The sequence below is a fragment of the Ictalurus furcatus genome, chromosome 9, assembly GCF_023375685.1.
Source record: "Ictalurus furcatus strain D&B chromosome 9, Billie_1.0, whole genome shotgun sequence".
NCBI lineage: Eukaryota > Metazoa > Chordata > Actinopteri > Siluriformes > Ictaluridae > Ictalurus > Ictalurus furcatus.
Window position 1 is genome coordinate 20,340,821 of NC_071263.1, and position 18,650 is coordinate 20,359,470.

General features: G+C 40.7%; 1 protein-coding gene across 2 annotated transcripts in view; it reads left to right on the forward strand.

The window, feature by feature from the left end:
• Nucleotides 1–18,650, forward strand: part of cdin1 (CDAN1 interacting nuclease 1) — a 73,031-nt gene that overhangs the window by 28,090 nt on the left and 26,291 nt on the right. For both annotated transcript variants that reach the window (XM_053633752.1, XM_053633751.1), the window contains 6 exons: nucleotides 1,488–1,560; nucleotides 7,525–7,604; nucleotides 7,958–8,007; nucleotides 11,471–11,538; nucleotides 12,897–12,962; nucleotides 13,318–13,423. In XM_053633752.1, coding sequence (XP_053489727.1) covers nucleotides 1,488–1,560; nucleotides 7,525–7,604; nucleotides 7,958–8,007; nucleotides 11,471–11,538; nucleotides 12,897–12,962; nucleotides 13,318–13,423 — 443 coding nt within the window. The remainder of the gene's footprint in view (nucleotides 1–1,487; nucleotides 1,561–7,524; nucleotides 7,605–7,957; nucleotides 8,008–11,470; nucleotides 11,539–12,896; nucleotides 12,963–13,317; nucleotides 13,424–18,650) is intronic.

Below are 18,650 nucleotides of genomic sequence, written 5' to 3' on the forward strand. Positions count from 1 at the left end.
CCAAGATGGCGGCATTAAGGAAGGCTGCCCTTATTAGTGCTCTCAACCCACATTGCAATTTTTGTGCATTTTACCTTTTTTTTTTTTTATAGGTCTACTGTATGTTTTATTATTTTACTATATTCTATTTTTATTGTGTGTGTATATGCTTAGCTTGTTGTTGGTCTGTTCGATGTTGCACTGTGGAACAAGTAACTAAGAAGAAACATTTCACTACATTACATCACATGTATGTAATATGTACAGTATGTGACAAATCTAGAACCTTGGACCTTGAATTGTCTTGAGTTTAGCCCCTTAAATCATTGAGTATAATTAAGCTACATTACAAAATCTCAAATAGTATTGAGCGTTTAATACTTGTTCAATAGTACCTTGTGGCAAACAGTTTTATTTCTCTCGCACACAACTTCCTTTTATTTAAAATAAACCAACGCTATATTGACATTGATTTGCTCGATTCATCCTGATATTCTACGTCTCCTTGGAGTTTTCTGCACTCGTGACTCACCTTCTGCTGCTGTAGTTGGTCTCGCATGGACATCCTAAAGATTTGTACTTCCCAAAAACAGTTTATGGCCAAGTCTCACACTTGCTTCAGTGGATAATCTAACCTGTCTATGGTAGACTTGTAGCTAAGAGCTGCTGCTGTAATCATTAAGAGTGTACTGTGTCCTCAGCTTTCACGCACTCATTAGGGGTCTAAATCTACATTGGAATATCTATTATTAAAAGCGCTAAACATTCAAAATAAGCTAAAAATTTCATTAAACATTATGTATCTAGAGTGGTGGTCACCAACCCTCTTCCTTGAGATGTACCTTCCTGTAGGTTTTATCTCCAGCCAAAATCTAACAGCTGTTTTAGTTGATCAGCTGATCAGCGTGATTAAACACGATTATGGTTGGAGCTAAAGTTTTCGGGAAGGCGGGTCTCTAGGAACAGTGACCACTGATCTAGAGACTAGTCAAATTTCATGTGGTCTTGGGGAAGCTTGCGCACCAGTTAGACAGCTTAGCAAAAGCAAACTTCATTATGATGATGTTGGGCATGAGGTGGGAATGCACTCTGGATGCTGTGCCAGTCCATCATAGGACACGTAGTATAACTTTAACGTAGATTAATAAATTAGTTGGGAAGCAATTGCCATCAAATACCATTTTCTGGACGACGTTAAATCTAAAACGTCGAGGTGAAGAGTTTTATTCAGTATGTAAGCTCATGCTCCTAAACATGTGCAAAAACAGAAACGCAAAATGGTATCATTTTCACACTGTAATGAATGTCAGATGATAGGTGGTATTTTTTTTAATGCCATAGCAGTGTTTTGGTTTTTTGCCATTATGATACTAGACTGATATTGATGTTGTGTTGTGACAAACACTTGAGTCACCGTATGTCCTTGCCTACCTATGATTGCCACTACAGAATGTCTCTATCTAAAACTAGTACTCTCGGACATAAAGGTGCATTGTCCTGTCCCCCAGGTGGACCTGTCCCCGTCTCTGCTGGCTCGTCTGCTGCTGGAGCGATTCCTGGAGGAGCACCAGGGCTCAATATGTGAGTCCATGCACTTTATTTTGCATCTGCACTTTTTTTTCCGCGAGACACACGGGTCACTGGCGGTCGTACCTGCGGCACATGACTGACAATTAAGTGCTCTGCGGACCACCCACCACTTAACTGCTGTTTAGATCAATGCTCCTCCATTTCATCAGTGTTATTTATAACCCCTGTTTTTTCCCCTCTAGCCAGTGGAACTGAGAAGAAAATGAGAGATAAAGGAAACCTTTTTAGATACCACTGATGAGAAAGGAGGAAGGATAATGGGTGCTCTTAAAAAGAAAAGGTTATTGTGTTAAATAAATAAGAAGGAAATGCTAGTTTACTCCAAGGGATACAAGTACAATAATAAATACAAAAATTAAAACACATTGAAAATATGAATATATGTTGATGATGATGATAATAATCATAATATGATTGTTGTTGTTGTCGTCATTATTATTATTATTATTATTATTATTATTATTATTATTAATAGTATTCACTACAGACAAAAAAAGAACATTTTATAAATTATTGGAGAAGTTATTGAAGTAGGTACTAATAAAGAATCCATTTCTTGCAGGTTATGAGTCAAGTCAAATTTTTAAAAATAAATTCCAATGAGCCTTGGGCTGCTTTATCTCCATGTGTTGGGATTGAATTGTGGATCTCATGCACTACCAATGATATAACTTTAGTCTAGAAATGCACAATTTAAGAGAAAAGGCACACGTATCTACCCATCTTGCCATTTTTTGCATCTCTGTTGCTTTTCTGCTCTTGTTATTCCACACCATTTCTCTCTCTCTCTCTCTCTCTCTCTTTTTATTTGCACCTTGATGTCAGTAGGATTTGACATCCTATTTTTTTTCCTTTGTGCATTCATTTGAATGCGTTTGTGGTGGTTTCCTCCTCTCACACTTTCTCTTCCTTTTACTCTCTCTAGAGTTCTCTCTCATTTCCCCCCCATCTCCCAATCCTCCCATCTTTAAGATACAGCACATGTGCATACTGCCCGACCCCGTATCACTCCAGCAGACACGTCCCATCCCAGCGCCAAACCAGGAGTCAGTGCTTTATGAGAGAATCACATGATGTCAAAACCGCACGCCTTCGATTTAATCAAGAAAGAGATTAAAGTGGATGTGTGTTATTTTCAACTCGGCCACAGCACAGTCATTTGTCACTGTCAGGCTTGTGATTGCGTTGGACCCGCCGTTGTCCACCGCTTGTCAAAATAGTAGTCCTGCTATAGCGTGGAGACTAGGGCAGCGTTCCAGATAGGGAAAACACCGTGAGGGCGAGGATTCAGATGGTCCTTGGCCAGGGAGCTCAAGGGGAAAAAGCTGTTGTGATTCGCACGTCATGGGGAAAGTCATGCTTTTAGGGTTGACGTTTTTAACTTGACTCACAGCGGTTTTATTAAACTGGCTAATTTTTGTTTGCGGTTCAGTTTTTTTTCCCTCTGTGCAGCAGGTGATGGTGTGGCGTATCACTGCTTAGGTGATGTGGTCAGGGTGACTTCTATTTTGACATCTATAGCCTGTCCTCCCCCTTCTCACTGCTGACCTGACTGGCCTTGGGCAGTGAAATTCAGCACATAGGCTTTGCGGTCAGATCCCTGAATCTCCCTGTGTGTATATTAGAGTTTTGTAATGTGTTTCCATTATGAAGCAATGCAAGGATAATTGTCTTTGGTGGCAATTAGCTAACAGGTTTGTTCAGTGGCATTGGCAGGCACATTCATCATTCCCTACCCCCACTTGCCTAGACTTGACATGTCTCTCTCTCTCTCTCTCTCTCTCTCTCGCTCGCTCCCCCCCCCAGCGGACAGCATGGATCAATAGACTTCTATATAAGGGACCTTGCTTCCAAGTCTGTGAGCGACTTGCCATTACACAGCACCATTATTTTTATTCCCTTTCTTTCCCCTTTTGCATTTAGGAGACATAGAAATTGTACCTTTGGGACGGTGGAATATATACACAATCACTTGGTTAGAATCAATAAAGAGATTTAAATTGTTTCTCATCTTTTGCAGCAGCCTGTTTGTTGTACGTGTGTGATTTCCCCAAACTGCTAAACTGGCAGGCAGCGACCACGATTGGTTGGTTGTGCTTGTAAATAAGGCAATACATTTCAACATGTATTGAGTATGATGATAACTTCTATACTGAGAGGGTAAAGGACAGGGAGGGGCTGTGGTTGGAAAAATAAAATAATATATAACTGTATAAGTGTGGTATATTAGTAATTTGCACTAATGATCTTGTAGCTGTTCTATACCGTTTTTTGTTTTCTTTTTTTTCTTTTTTTTTTTTTTTATAGATTTGGAGCTCAGTAGTTATCATGTGGTCACTATGGTCCTGCTTTTCATGCAGCTTAAAAGCCACCAATGGAGTCATTCAAACTGACTCTCACTCTGCTCATTCCCAATCTCCCTCCACCCTCCTCTCTTCGTTTCTGACATGATTTGAAGTGCTGCTAGATTTAGCTACACTGGGGTTTTTTTTTTCTTTTTTTGGGGGAGAAGGCAATTTTGCCAGCTGTTTGACCTTTTCCATTTTCCCAAGGCCTTACATGAGATTAGATCTCTTCTCCAGCCTTTCTTACAATGTGATTGGACTTGTTTAAGATTTATCGTTGTATCGTGTTTGGTCACCTGAACTTTATTGAGTCGCGTTGTTGGGGGTGTCCTGAACATGGAAGTGCTCACTTTGGGACCGACTTGAAATATTACTAATACAGTTTGGCTGAAAAATTGAATTATATTACAAAGCAGAGCATTACAGTACTGACCGTATTTATTCTAGGTAGAGCAGATTGCAATACAGCTCGTTTTAGGTTTTGAATAACGAGATCCACATTAAGCAGAAATAAAGAGGTCTAAGTGTGGTGAGATGTGGTTTGAATGTGTGTGGTGGTGGTAGAGGGGTTGAGTGAGGTAAGCAGGCAGGTACTACTTGCCTTGACGTGTATACTAATTACTGTCGAGCAGAGGAACTGGAGTCAGGCGCAAGGCTGTGAGAAGCTCTGACCCAGACCCGAGCTGCTCTCCGCGATCAGCCCCAATCGGGCCGAGGCAGATCAGTTCTGCCCCGCTAACCCTGCCGGGACCCAACCTGCACCTCCAACCAGCGCTGCATAAATGGGTGGAAGAAAGAAAGGAGCACTGCTCCACCTCCCCAGACAGAGCAACCAGGAGGATAGATTTAAGAGAAGTAAATTGGAAAATCAAATGAGGGCTTTAGTCAGCCAGGGCGAGATTTGCAGAGCTGTCCGCCGGGCTCTGAGAGGCTCATCCATCATGTCCCACAAGTAGTCAATTCCTCTAGTATCTGTAAATGTTTTCAGATATTAGCCAATTTATATGCTCCGAGATTCATCATGGAAAATCAGCTTTATCGGGGCACGTTATCAGCGCCCCGTCTCTCCTTTGCACCATGAAGTTTGATGTACGAGCGCCTCTGCAGCTCAATGGCTTATGCGCTGGAACCGTCCGTAAGGGGGTATGTTGTCGTGTGGAATGGGAGGGTGTTTAAAAAAAAGGGGGGGGGGTATTTTAATTAATAAACAAACTTGCATAGGAGCTCATCAGTGTCAGGGGCAATAACGATCATCATCCGTTATTGTTTATTACGGTCCTCCCTCAACAAATGTTGGCTTCTAATGAGATTTCTACCGTTTTTCTTTTTTTTTCTTCTTCTTCTTCTTTTTTTTCAAGATAAGATAATGACTTTTTCATCCTGGTGGAGAAGGAGAAAAGATATAAACGATAGGACTAAGGGGAGAGAAATCATGCAAGGTTAGGCTCATTTCTCCTGCGTCATTCATCATTTCATCAGGGCCTGATAAAAGCACTGGTGTTTTCTCTCTCTTGGTTTTTTTTTTCTTTTTTAGTAAACACCGGTCTGTGTTTTCACGTACAAGTCCCAGAGGAGGTGAAGCTGCTCTTTTTAGTATTCTCCTCCAATGCACGCTTCCTCAGATAAGGATTCCTCAGTCAGAATTTATGCCGACATGGGACAATTACAATAAATTTGGTGTGTATTTACAGTGCTCTATTGTGTGTTGTGAAATCGTGCTACAGGGGGAGTTTTGCGGTGTGTGTGTGTGAGAAAGGCAGAGGCGTCTTTAATAAATGTATGCTGATGTTCGAGGCTGCAGTGATGCGAGGATGTTAGGTTCTGTTGTTATTTACTAGGCTGTTTGGGCGCGACGGCAGATCCCGGGCTGCAAATGGCATTACGGCCGGTGATGAATGAGCATTAGGCTAAACTCATTTTAAAAACAGCCTGATTTATTAGCGCGCAGGCCTTCAGATTTCATCAGGTCAGCGCATGGCTGAAACCGCACAATGTCCGCTCCAAGGTCACCTTCTTCGCAATCGTTTTTTAACCCCATCCCTCAGAAAATGAAGGGAAAAGAAGCTCCATGTATTATATCCCACAAAACGGAGGGAAAAAAAAAATCAGGCAAATGAAAAGCTGAAATGCGATCTCTCTGTGTGTGTGTGTGTGTGTGTGTGTGTGTGTGTGTGTGTTTGAGAGGCACCAAAATTTGATGGTGGTCAACCTCCAATTATGAGTGCTAGTAAGACAAGAGCTTTAATGGCTGCTGTTTGCCTTCAGGGAGGTTTATTACACAGTACTGTTTTGCAGGAGCAGCGTCAAATCTATAAAACTACCATTAGGAGGGAAAAAAAATCAATCAAAATGCCATTAAAGTGGAATAAGTTGCCAATATTGCTGATGTGGTTGTGGGTCCTTTGATTTTCTTTCAGATTATTAGGCACAGTCGAGTAGTGACTTTGTTAAGGGAAACGAGTGTTGTTGGGGAGTAATATGTCTCGTGGCTTCATAAAGTTTGCTGCCTCATATTTCCCGCTTTATTGATTATCCATTATCATTTGTCATGAGGTGTCCTAACTCAAGGGGAAAATATAACCCTCTTTCTTCGGTGGCGAGCAGCACAGGAGCACCGTATAGATCTGCGTGTGAAGGTACCAATCTCTGAGAAAAATGAGAGGAGAAATAAGGTGCCTCGCAGGCCTCGGCTCGGCTCCGGAGAGGGAGAGAGGAGTGCTGACTGGGCTTTGTTCTGTCTCTCTAGCAGCGGCAGATCACAGCGTACACCTCGTATTTGTCATTTTTCCACCGGGGGTTTGGAATGAGACGTGAGGAGCAGCACCTCAGAGAGAGCTGGAAGGAGAGATAGAGGTTTATGGTTAATAAAAGCATGTATGGTATGAAGATCATGGAGGGACCTGAAAGCAGAGCTTAAAGTGTTTCTTTATTTCATCACATCTCTTTTCCTCTAATCATTCCTGTATCCTTCAAATCTGCTTAGGGACTAAATCTCCGATGCTTCCTCTCTGTCTCTCCCTGTTTCTCTTTCACCGCTCTTTTTTTTTCTTTCTTCTTTTTTAGAAGATAGAAACATTCCTGGAAGTGTCAAGGCAGCAGCAGCAATTCTTCATGACCACATGTATACATCATTAGAATCGTGCACGTCCGCCATTTCGTCACACGGCGATACAATCCATTTAATCGGAATGTGCGTGAAAAATGACTTGGAGATTTTTTGCCTTTGCAATAATAAGAAATCAATCCAATGGCCTAGCAATGTGATTTATAACGTCAGTGCTGCTGGAATGGGGTGAGAGATGCAAAATATTCATCCTTCATAACATGACTGAAGCATTTATCTGCGCAAAAACTCACTCGGCTCGGAGCTTCCACCCAATTGAGTATGGAACGTGTCAGAGTAAGTGGTGTAAAAGATGGTATTTGTGTCTAGAGCTGTGCTAACAGTGATATATCACTGCCATGACCTAGTCAATTAGGGCAAAAGGTTTCTTTCCTGGCTGTCTGTTAAGCTGTAGTTCCATAATAGTGATATTTTTCTGTTTGTTGTTTTTTTTGTTGTTGTTTTTTTGTTTTTTGTATATGTGGATTTTTCCCCCCTTATAATCAGCATCCAAGCAAGTCCTGAACAGCATGTTGCGGGAGCCATCTTTAATTCCAGATGTGCAGCTGGCCAGACATGTGGAACAGGTACGCTCACTGTCTCGATCACTTTTATGCATTAAATGCTGAATTAATGCATAACAGGTGACTAATGATGCAGCGGAGATGTCCATGTGAAGTCGATGATGTCATCAGTACGTGTCTTCGGATGTACATACACTTGCATGTTGATTCACTTGACTAGACATGCATCCAGCTCCAGTAAATAATCCAGCGTCTCATATTTGCTAATAGCATCATGCAAGTGTCTGTGCTGGTGCGTGGCATGAAGTCGTCTCCAGTGTTTGCCTCCCTTCCTGTTATCAGTTTAACGGGTGCACAGAGCCCCTCTTCCACCCCCCTTAGCCAAGCTGCAATATTTCTTCCCTCTTTTTTTTCAGTGCACCATAAATGACTGCTGTTATGGACCGCTGGTCGACTGCATCAAACAGTATCCTTTCCCATAAAATTTTAAGCCTAAAGTTGACGAGGAGCTGTTCTCGGAGATGTGTCGAGCTTCACCTGAAGTTCTCTGTGTGTGTGTGTGTGTGATTGTATATATCTATAGGTAGGGTAAGTAGTGCATCATTCTTCTGTAATTCTCTATTTATGCATCATTTCAGTATGGTGGATGCAGCCGAAGACGAGGTTGTCTGAGACGAGATGCAAACAGGAAGCAGGCTCTATCCAAACAAGCTTTACTTTCACCAAATTCACTTATTTCACAGGTTTGAAGTAAAACCCCTTTTTACTCACTTGCTCTAGTTTATTCTCTTCCTCTTGTGTGTTTATGGGAGATTTATCAGCACCTTGGAGAGTACTTGTCAGGTCACCATGATGGACCTTTGTCCTTCGTCCTTCAGTCAGGCCTCCTTTCGTCTTTCGGTCTTTTACACACCACACTCATTCTGTTTCACACTTAGTCTGTTTGCTGAATTTAAATTAGAGATAGTTAACTTCATTCTTATGATTTTCGGTTTCTGTTTGAGCTGAGTGAGTTTGACTGACTGTTTTAATTCAGTTCAGTTTTATTTATATAGCCTTTTTAATGGACATTTTTACAGAGCAGCTTTACAAAAATGTGGATATAGATTTAAATTTGTCCCTCATAAGCAAAGCTAAGGTGGCAAGGAAAAACTCCCCCAGACGACATGAGGCAGAAACCTTGAGAGGAACCAGACTCAAAAGGCAACCCGTCCTCTTCTGTGTGACACCAGATAATCTAATTATAAATCTAATGATTTCTACACAGAGTCACACAGTGATACATCTGTCGAAAGGATCTTTAGTATAAGCATCAGGGGCATTTTGATATTTAATTTAATGTCTATTGTATACAAGTGAAGTTATCCACTTTTCAGTGACTGGGACTTCAACTGTTTGACACACAATAATACAGTTGAGATGTCCATGTGATGAGTTCATCAGTAAACCATTTTGGATGTAACGGCTACATACACATCCTTGTTAATGAATTTGGCTATCTGTGTATCCAACGCTGTTATTGGTGCAAAGCGTTAAGTTGTCTCCAGTGTTTGCACACAAAAAAAACTTTCCTGAGGGGCATGTGGGAAGGGGCATAGCTGAAAACATACTTATAGTATGAGTACTTTTATTCATTGGACAGAAACACAGTAATGGAAAAAGTACAATAAAGCTTTGGTTAGAATGCGTAAAGAATCAGAGATCTCAACCAAGCATGGAGAACAAATCAATAAATTAATAATTCATAATAGTCGGTCTAGCGGCTAGGATCCCACGCTCTCACCGCTGCGGCCTGGGTTCGATTCCCAGGCAGGGGACCAACCTAGCCACTGGTACTCTCAGTGCCGGTCCAAAGCCTGGATAAAAAGTAAGGATGGGCATCCGGCATAAAACCTGCGCCAAATTAAAATATGCCGATTGTTAATCCGCTGTAGTGAGCCCCTAAAGGGGAGCGGCCGAAATAACGTGATGATGATGATGATGATCCAGCATTTCCAGATGTATCCAGAATAAATCATATTCCTGTCGAGCTTTAGCTCTATTTTGCCTCATATGTCAAAAATGCTCCTCACAAACCACAGTACATAGCAGTGTTTGGTCAACTGAGGGTCAGATTGTTTTCTCAGTGCAGTCAAATCTCTGTGCTAGAGTTTGACTGAAATCAGACCTAGTCTACTTCAGTCACATGTTTTGGTCCTCACCCGAGTCCAATTGCTGTGTTCTCACCTGGCTAAAGAACCACACTAAAGAGGACAAAGCACCAGGGTTTGGTTCAAATGGACTAAACTGCATAATTGAAGAAACTGCCTGTCAGGCATGCACTCACTACACTTCCAAGAGAGCTCTAATGTGGTTTGATTGCGATGAGAACATGATTCAACCCTGATTCAAACTGAAGCAAATTTTGCTGCATATTACGGGTTACAGCATGTTGGACATGTGAGCTGCTGACTGACATGGCAGAGGACGGAGCTAAAGTGCCGCACAGTTAGAATGTGTTTCAAAAATACATGGAACAAAAATACCACTGTATTAAAATGATTTATTACATTACATTACATTATATTACATGTATCTTTTTTTTTGCGCACCAGCTCCTTGTTGCCTGTTGTTTGGGTAAACATGGCATTTTCGTCACAATATTTCTGACCAGTGAATTAACATCTTTCTGGTGTGCTTAAATCTGAAATCAAATCAAACCATAGAAAACAATTCAAGAAAGCGATTCTGACTTGAACATACCCACTCGTAAGTTTGTTCTCCTGGCTACAGCCAGTGATGCAGTCTCAGCGATCAGAGAACGGGAGACGGACGGTTATGGGCTGTCAGAAATGGGTCATCATATAAATACTGCACCCATGAGACTATTTTGTGTGTGTGTGAGAGAGAGAGGGAGAGGGAGAGGTGGAGTTGGTCAGTCTGCAGGCTGTTTAGGACCAGGCAGCTGGGGACCATGCTAGGCTTGTCTGTTCTTGGCCACTGAACCTTGTCCCACCCTGCCCACCATCGTCATCCTGCCTCTTTACCTCCTTTCACACCTCTCCCTCCAGCATTATTCCTCATTCACTTGCTTTTCCTCTGAGGGATCATCAAACCAGCCCACTCGCTCTTCTTCTGGCGCTGCATCATGACATCAGGGGACTTGCTCCAGTGCCTGCACCCAGACGTCCCCGTAATGACCCAGGCAGTCACTTGTCTCAGTGGCATGTCTCAGCGAAAAGGCACATGAGCTCATTTAGCAGGAGTTAAGCATGAAATCAGACCTGATCTGATAAATTGGAAATGTTAAGTACCTATCAGTCAAATAAATATCAACAACCTGAACTGTATACCATATACCGTCCCAGTTTGAGATTATGGAGTGGCGTTTTCCCAACCCTGTGCACATTAGATATTAAAGTTTGTTGTGTTGTTCTTTTGCATTAAGTGTACCATTCAATGCACTGTGGCACTTTTCATCATTTTCAAATGCAATTCCAGGTGATTGTGATCTTCATCTTAAGTATCGTTTAGTGGCTGGGGAAAAAAAATTCACACCCAATCCTATTGATTCTCAACTTTATTGCAGTTGCTATTCCCAAGCATCTATATTATATTAAAAAAAATATACACACACACACACACCGACAATAGTACACTCTTCTGGTGTTGCCACAGCAACACTGCTCTGAAACTTGGGCGTTTCCATAGCAACCTTGCATGCAGGTAAAATTGCCCCCATTTTATGAGTCAAATTTGACAAGTTGCCCCCCCCCAACCCCCTTGCTCTTCATTTAAAATTAAAATAGCAGGCATTAATCTGCTGTATCAGTTGAAACGTTTACTAAAATAAATGTTTCGAAGTAGACTGTAAGGCATCATGTGCTGACTTAATTCTTTAGTTGTACTTAAAAGTTGCTTCCTGCTTTTCCTAAACTGTGCCTCATCAGTGCTATTGGTCATGAGCATGAGGAGATCCTGCGAGAGAAACTCCGAGAGAGGAACCTCTCCTTTGTAGGTAAGCTGTTTACCACCAGAATTCCTATTTCCTTTTATTTGTGAACAGCGATATAATTGAGGATTTATTGTTCTTTTATTACCTGTGAATTAAAGCCATTGGGGTTTCGTCCATTGTCCTCTTCATACTTGAATTTATAGTAAACGTACGTAAAATCTCCTTTATGTAATTGTTTTGCGCTCGTTTTAAGAATAGATTGTACCATAAATACAATAGACAGATGCATATTGACCTGCTGTCTCCGAACCCCGCCTCAGCCTAAGCATCATGATGTTGGAAGACTTTAAAGTTAAGGTTGTGAGTAGCCAGGTGTGAAATTTCCTTTTCCTTTCCCATCTCAATACCCTACAGAAAAGCAAGCAGGGTTTTTCGAATCAGTCTTTCTTTTTTTTTTTTTTCTTTCTGTCATTAAGAAGATATCATTTATTTGGGCCCCGAGTCCTGACCTTAGCAGAGACGGCCGCGAGGACTGTTCTAAAACTGTCAAAGTTTGGGGCGCAGGGGTCACAGAGGTGGCCTCGCTCAGCTGATAAATGGATTGGAAATAAGCTCCCCAACACTAGGGATGGCCCATTAATTTTAATCAACGGTGATGTAAAAAGGCGATCGGCGCCGCATGACGGTGTCAACAGCCCGGTAGGTGTCGAGAGAGAAAGAGAGAGAGAGACCGACCACACAGCACAGACCCCCTCACAGTCCAAGACCTTCAGCCCTCTTCCCCCTCAGCCCATTAGTCGAGCTTGGCTGAAGACGGAGAGGCCAGCCCCTGGAATTGAATGACCTGGTCAGACTGAGATTTAATGGAGAAATCAGGTGTTCCGCAAATAATGGTCGAACCGCGCCACGAGTCAAGGACAATGGCCGAGGCACACGCACACAAGGGTCATGCCTTCAGCTGCTATAATGCCAGCCATGTCCTTTCTGTTCTTTATGAAGCTCACCAGCTCAGTGCTTTCCACCTCCAACCTGCCCTGATGGATTTTTGTGCAGTGTTTGCAAATCATTGGCAGATGTAAAGTGTGATGATTTCAGTGTGTGTACAAAAGTCTGTGCTTTCTGTAGAGTCTGTTGTATTACATACTCGGTAGGAAGTCGACATATAAATGAGTTAGTTATCCCACTAGGTATGGGATATATACTTTTTTCAATATTACTTTGTTTTTAAACACACTCCTACTTTTCCCATTTACACACTATAGGTCAGTGATCTGGAGGCGAGTAGCAAACCACACGCTGTTTTATTATTAGTGCCCGAATATGATAAAGGTCATTTTTGTCACTTAGGCGTAAAGTCCACTTCCTTTTTGCTGAATTTGATTAGGACGATTTAAGTAATTGCCTGAAATGTTTCCCCTCAGATGAGAATCAGCTACGGGCCAAGGGTTATGACAAGACCCCTGACATTATTCTAGAAGTCCCCATTGGTAAGTCTTTGGAGAATCAGGAAGAAAAGCATCACTTGGTCAGTCAGCAGTGACTATAATAGGCCTAGAGTTATATCAGACACAATCCCAACTGGCAAGCTAATGTTAAAATAATGCCATTTCATGTCTTATGATGTTGGTTTTTTTTCTTCTTCTTCTTTGAATACAAACTATAAAAGCATCTTACAAGAAAATACCACATGTCGCCTCAGGAGAAGCATTTCTTCATGATGAAGTTAGATGGATTTACACATCTCCTTTCTGCATTCAAAATGCCATAGCAAGCTAAATCCAGTGCAAAATCAGTGATATACTGTTTGATTTTTTTATTTTTATTATTATTTTTGACTCTCAGCTGTCGAAGGCCACATTGTCCACTGGATTGAGAGCAAGGCCTCATTTGGGGATGAGCACAGTCATCGTACTTATCTAAACGAGCAGTTCTGGAGTTACTGGAACAGGTAAGAAGCTCTTTAGTAGTCCTTAATAGTCTCTCGTAGTAGATTCTTACAACTTCATTGCCATTGAATATCTCAGTGATCACTTTTTACTCATCACGCTACATAGAACGACTTGAATAACATCATTACTATTCATTTTATTCTTTAATAATGTCATTTAGGCAGCATTGTTAGAGCTTGAGATTATCAGTGTGGCTTTGATGTCGTTTGCATTGTTTCATGTTAACATGTTGCGTGGTGAAACGGTTATGCTAACAGTACGAGGTTTTCCTCGTACCTCGTGTATGCAAATTTTGTATATGTTTATTATAAACTGATAAGGGGGAGGGGAATAGACAATATGCAGGGAAAAATGTGATGGAAACTAATTTTCCTATAAATCATTCCCTATCGGGTGGAAACTGGGTTTATTTCTGATCAGTCTGAACCCTTTCTAAATAACAAAACAATTTTTCAGTTGAATTTTATTACAAGACAGCTGTAGTCCAGATTACTTTTGAGAATGTTCGTATGATCACGTTTTTGCACACTAATCACACATCTTCTCTACGAGATGTGCAGTATTCGACGGTCGGTATTTTAAAATTGCTTTTGATAGAGAATATTTTTTAATGGTACTGAATACGCAAGGAATAAATCATAACAAGATCGGTTGTTGTAGGAAAATAATCCGCTTCAGCGTCCACATTGTTGATTATTTTCCCTCAAGCACCGCACCCCGAAATGTTTTATTCCTCTTATACCACGGCAATTTGTTACCTATTTCAATTATTTATTTATTTATAAAGAATGTCACTTTGTACTCATGTGTATACAGTTAAAGTTAATGCTGTATAATGTCCAAGAAACAAATTAATTCACTTCCGAGACCGAAATCTGCTTCACCTCTGACTGTTACAAAGACACTAGAGACTACCCAAACATCTGTTAACAGAAACTTCACCATGTCAACAATTATACTTTTTTTTTTTGTTAAAGAGCGACATGCATGTTTATTTGTTTAGTATTAACCTTCAATTACTTGGAGTGTCTGCTGTACAAGTCGTTGTGAATGTGCTGTTGCTATAGAAACGATAAAGAAAAAGCACTGCTGTTAAAGCTGTGGTTATTGGAAATTATTCAACATCATCTGATGAATCAGATTGGAGAATTCAACAGCACAGTGGTATACATATCTATAAGTATCTCACGTTTATGCTGTAGTTTCCACCTTAATCGTGTTCCATCATCTTCAGAAATTTCAACATAACCGTAGTTGATGGAAGCACAAATTAAATCGAGTTTTCTTTTGCTTTTTCTTTTTTATTTTTTTTCTGGTTGATTTAAACCTCTTACCACTACACACTGTTATACTAGCTACCTCTAATCTGTCTCAGTCCAGAGGGCATTTTACTGCCTGGCCTGTCAGGTGGAGTAGGTACAGGGCTTCATTTCTTACACTGAGAGGACAAGAGCACACTGACCCTGTGCTACAGGAATGGCTTGTGGCTTTTTAGCTGAAGGCTCCCTACAGAATCAGCCATGTACAGATTAACATCATATGCCTCCATATAGCTGATTTTCTCTGTGTTTCCATGTGTGCATATGTGTGACTGACAGAATGAAGGCTCAGCGTGTTCTCTGAAAGAGACGCGCGATCGTTTGTAAAAACCAAACAAACTACAGCAGGCTTTCTAAGCAAGTCATACGTTTGAGGTCATGTAAACAGCTGTATTTGGTTTGTGAAGAAAAAAAAAAAGCTTTCCTTTCCGAACGATTCATCACTGCAGCATTGTACTGCGCATACAACAATGAAGAAGTGCATGCAGCTTGAAATGATTTTTCACCCCACAGAAATATGGGACATGCAAGAGGAAAAAATACTATTAAAAGAAAATAGTGAGATACCATCAAAAGATTTATCAACTTATTACAGTGTGTCTATTTTTGTCTTAATGTAACACAGAGATGGCTTTTTATATTTGAAGCATGAAACATAATAAATGGACCAAAACATAACAGAATACTCGTGCAGTTATAGGAAAATAATCAACAACAGGGTTGTGTGATTGTTACCATTCTGAAGTTAATTATTTTCCTTTAAGAACGTGTCCTGAAGTGGTTTAGTCCTCATCTACCACAGAAATTTGCAAACAGTATATGTGTGTGTATGTGTGTGTGTGTGTATATATATATATATATATATATATATATATATATATATATATATATATATATATATATATATATATATATATATATATTAGTGTGTGTTGCGGTGTTTCTCTCTTCTCTCTCTACTAATTGTAGTTCTGACACTAGAGACTCCTTCCATAAATGTTATATAAACAGAAAGCTTCACAAGGTTTGGACATTTTTTTCCCTTGTTAAATTACAGCATTTTAATCCATTTATTATTCGAGTTAGATTATGTGTCTACCATGCAAGTCCCTGTGAATTTGCTGTTACTCTAGAAATACTGTGACTTTTAGAGCAGAGGTTCTCAACCTTTTGTAACTAAAGCCCCCCCGAAGCCTCCACTATCATGTGGAGGAGACCAGGTATAATGATCTATTCTATATAAAATCTATCTATATATTAACCTAATCTATAATCTGTTTTGATAGATAGATTTTTTTTTTTTGCTTTTGTGTTTTTGTACTTTTAAAAAAAAATAGTTTTCATAACTTTTATGATTTAAAAAAAAAAAAACTTTTATAAAACTATGAATGATCAAAACTGTTTTTGAACACTATAACTACTTTGAACAAGAGAACTAGGCTGTAATAACGTGTACTATTACATGTAAAACATGTTGCATTACATTCGTCTTGCGTTCTAAAAACATTCGCTTATGAATGATAAATTGGGACGAAGGGCGCATCTCGTTATCCATGGCATTGTTAAATCTCCGACTCTCAGCCCCTCACTGAACAGAGCAGACGCAGAGAGAGGTGAGAGTGCAGCGGGAAAGCAAGACCTCGCACTTGCAGGACAGTGCTGGCCACATTTGGAAAGTCGCTAAGGTTTGTCGTTTTTTGTCAAAAAAAAAAAGAGTAAAGTAAAAAAGAGTCGCTAAAGGGGTCTGAAAATTCGCTAAGTTGGCAACACTGGTCTCCACTGACAGCTAGATAAAAGGCAGGCTAAGCTCCGCCTCTCCCCAGCAAAAAGAAAATACAGAGGGAGAGGGAACGCGGGGTTTTTCATTTATGCACATTCTATTTGAAAAGCAATAAAACACACAGAGTACCCAAATGATGCCCTGTCTGTGTTTTTTATTTTTCTTGAAAACAATTTGCGCCCCACCCTTCAGATCTCTCCACGTCCCCCTGGGTTGAGATCACTGTATTAGAGCAAACTCATTAATATAAACTTGGGATTTTTATTTTAAAAAAAATTTGCAGCCAGAACTATTGTTGGAGCTATGCTATTATAGAAAATTAATCAATCTCTGATCAATCAGATTACACATACACACTTATACACATACACTCAGCAAAAAAAAAGAAACGTCCTCTCACATTCAGCTGCTTTTATTTCCAGCCAATGTCTTAACATGTAAATATTTGTTTTAATATAAAAATATTCACCAAATGAGACATAACCTGAACAAGTTTCACAGACATTTGACGAACAGAAATGGAACAAAGCAGGGGTCAATATTAAAAGTAACAGTCAGTATCTCTGGCCTCCAGCTGCTTTAAGTACTACAGTGCATCTCATCCTCATGGATTGCACCAGATTTGTCAGTTCTTGCTGTGAGATGTTACTCCACTCTTCCACCAAGGCATTTGCAAGTTCTCGATCACGTCTGGGGACACACACGGTTACATGTAATTTTCCACTGCAAGGACGATCAGCTGTCCTTCCTGTTTCCCTGTAGCACGGTCATAGGCGTCTTACATTACAGACATTGCAGTTTATTGCTCTGGCCACATCTGCAGTCCTCATGTCTCCCTGCAGCAGGCCTATGGCATGTTCACGCAGGTGAGCAGGAACCCTAGACATCTTTCTTCTGGTGTTTTTCAGAGTCAGTAGAAGGGTCTCTTTAGTGTCCTAAGTTATTGTAACAGTGTTCGTGTCTTAAGGACTGTTCCACAGGTGCATGTGCAATAATTATTTAGGGTTCATTGAACAAGCATGACAGGCTTAGTGGTTAGCCTGGTTGCCTCACACCTCAAGAGTTGGGGGTTCGATTCCCGCCGCTGCCCTGTGTGTGCAGAGTTTGCGTGTTCTCCCCATGCTGCAGGCAGAATGTGGTTTGGCGTTGTCCTGCCCTGGATGGCAGCATATGTTGCTCCAAAATGTGTACATATCTTTCTGCATTAATGCTGCCCTGACAGATGTGCAAGTTATCATGGGCACTGACACACCCCCATACCATGACAGACGCTGGCTTTTGTACCTGACACTGATAACAGCTTGGATGGTCCTTTTCCTCTTTGGCCTAGAGAAAACGACGGCTGTTTTGTCCAAAAACTATTTGAAATGTTGACTCGTCGGACCACAAAACACGATTCCACTGTGCTACTGTCCATCTCAGATGAGACCGAGCCCACTCTGTGGTGTTTCTGGACAGTGTTGATGTATGGCTTCTGCTTTGCATAGTAAAGCCTTAACTTGCATCTGTGGATGCAGAAGCGAATGGTGTTGACTGACAAAGGTTTACCAAAGTATTCCCGAGCCCATGTCAGGATATCCATTACAGACTCATGACGGTTTTTAAGACAGTGATGTCTGAGAGAATGGAGATCACATGCATTCAGAAGGGGTTTTCAGTCTTGTCCTTTTCACACCGAGATTTGAAAAGATTTGAATCTTTTAATTATATTGTGCACTGTAGAAGGTGAAATGCCCAAAATTGGCAGATTGGTGAGCCTTGATCCATCCTTGCTCTTGAAGGACTAGGACTTTTTTGGAGGCTCCTTATATACTCTGATTAGACGATTGCCTCACCTGTTTCACATCACCTTCTAATTTCAACTTATCACATCGCTATTAGTCCTAAATTGTCCCTGTCCCAACTTTTTTGGAAAGTGTTGCATGCATTGGTTTCAAAATAAATGTTTAAAAAAAAACATGCAGTTGATTAGGTAAAACATCAAATACCTTGTCCTTATAAGTGTTTTGTTTAAATACAACCGCACTTCCAAAAAAGTTGGGACAGTGTGGAAAATCCTAATAAAAACAAAGAGGAGTGATTTGTAAGTGTACTTTGACTTGTGTGTGTGTGTGTACATATGTGTGT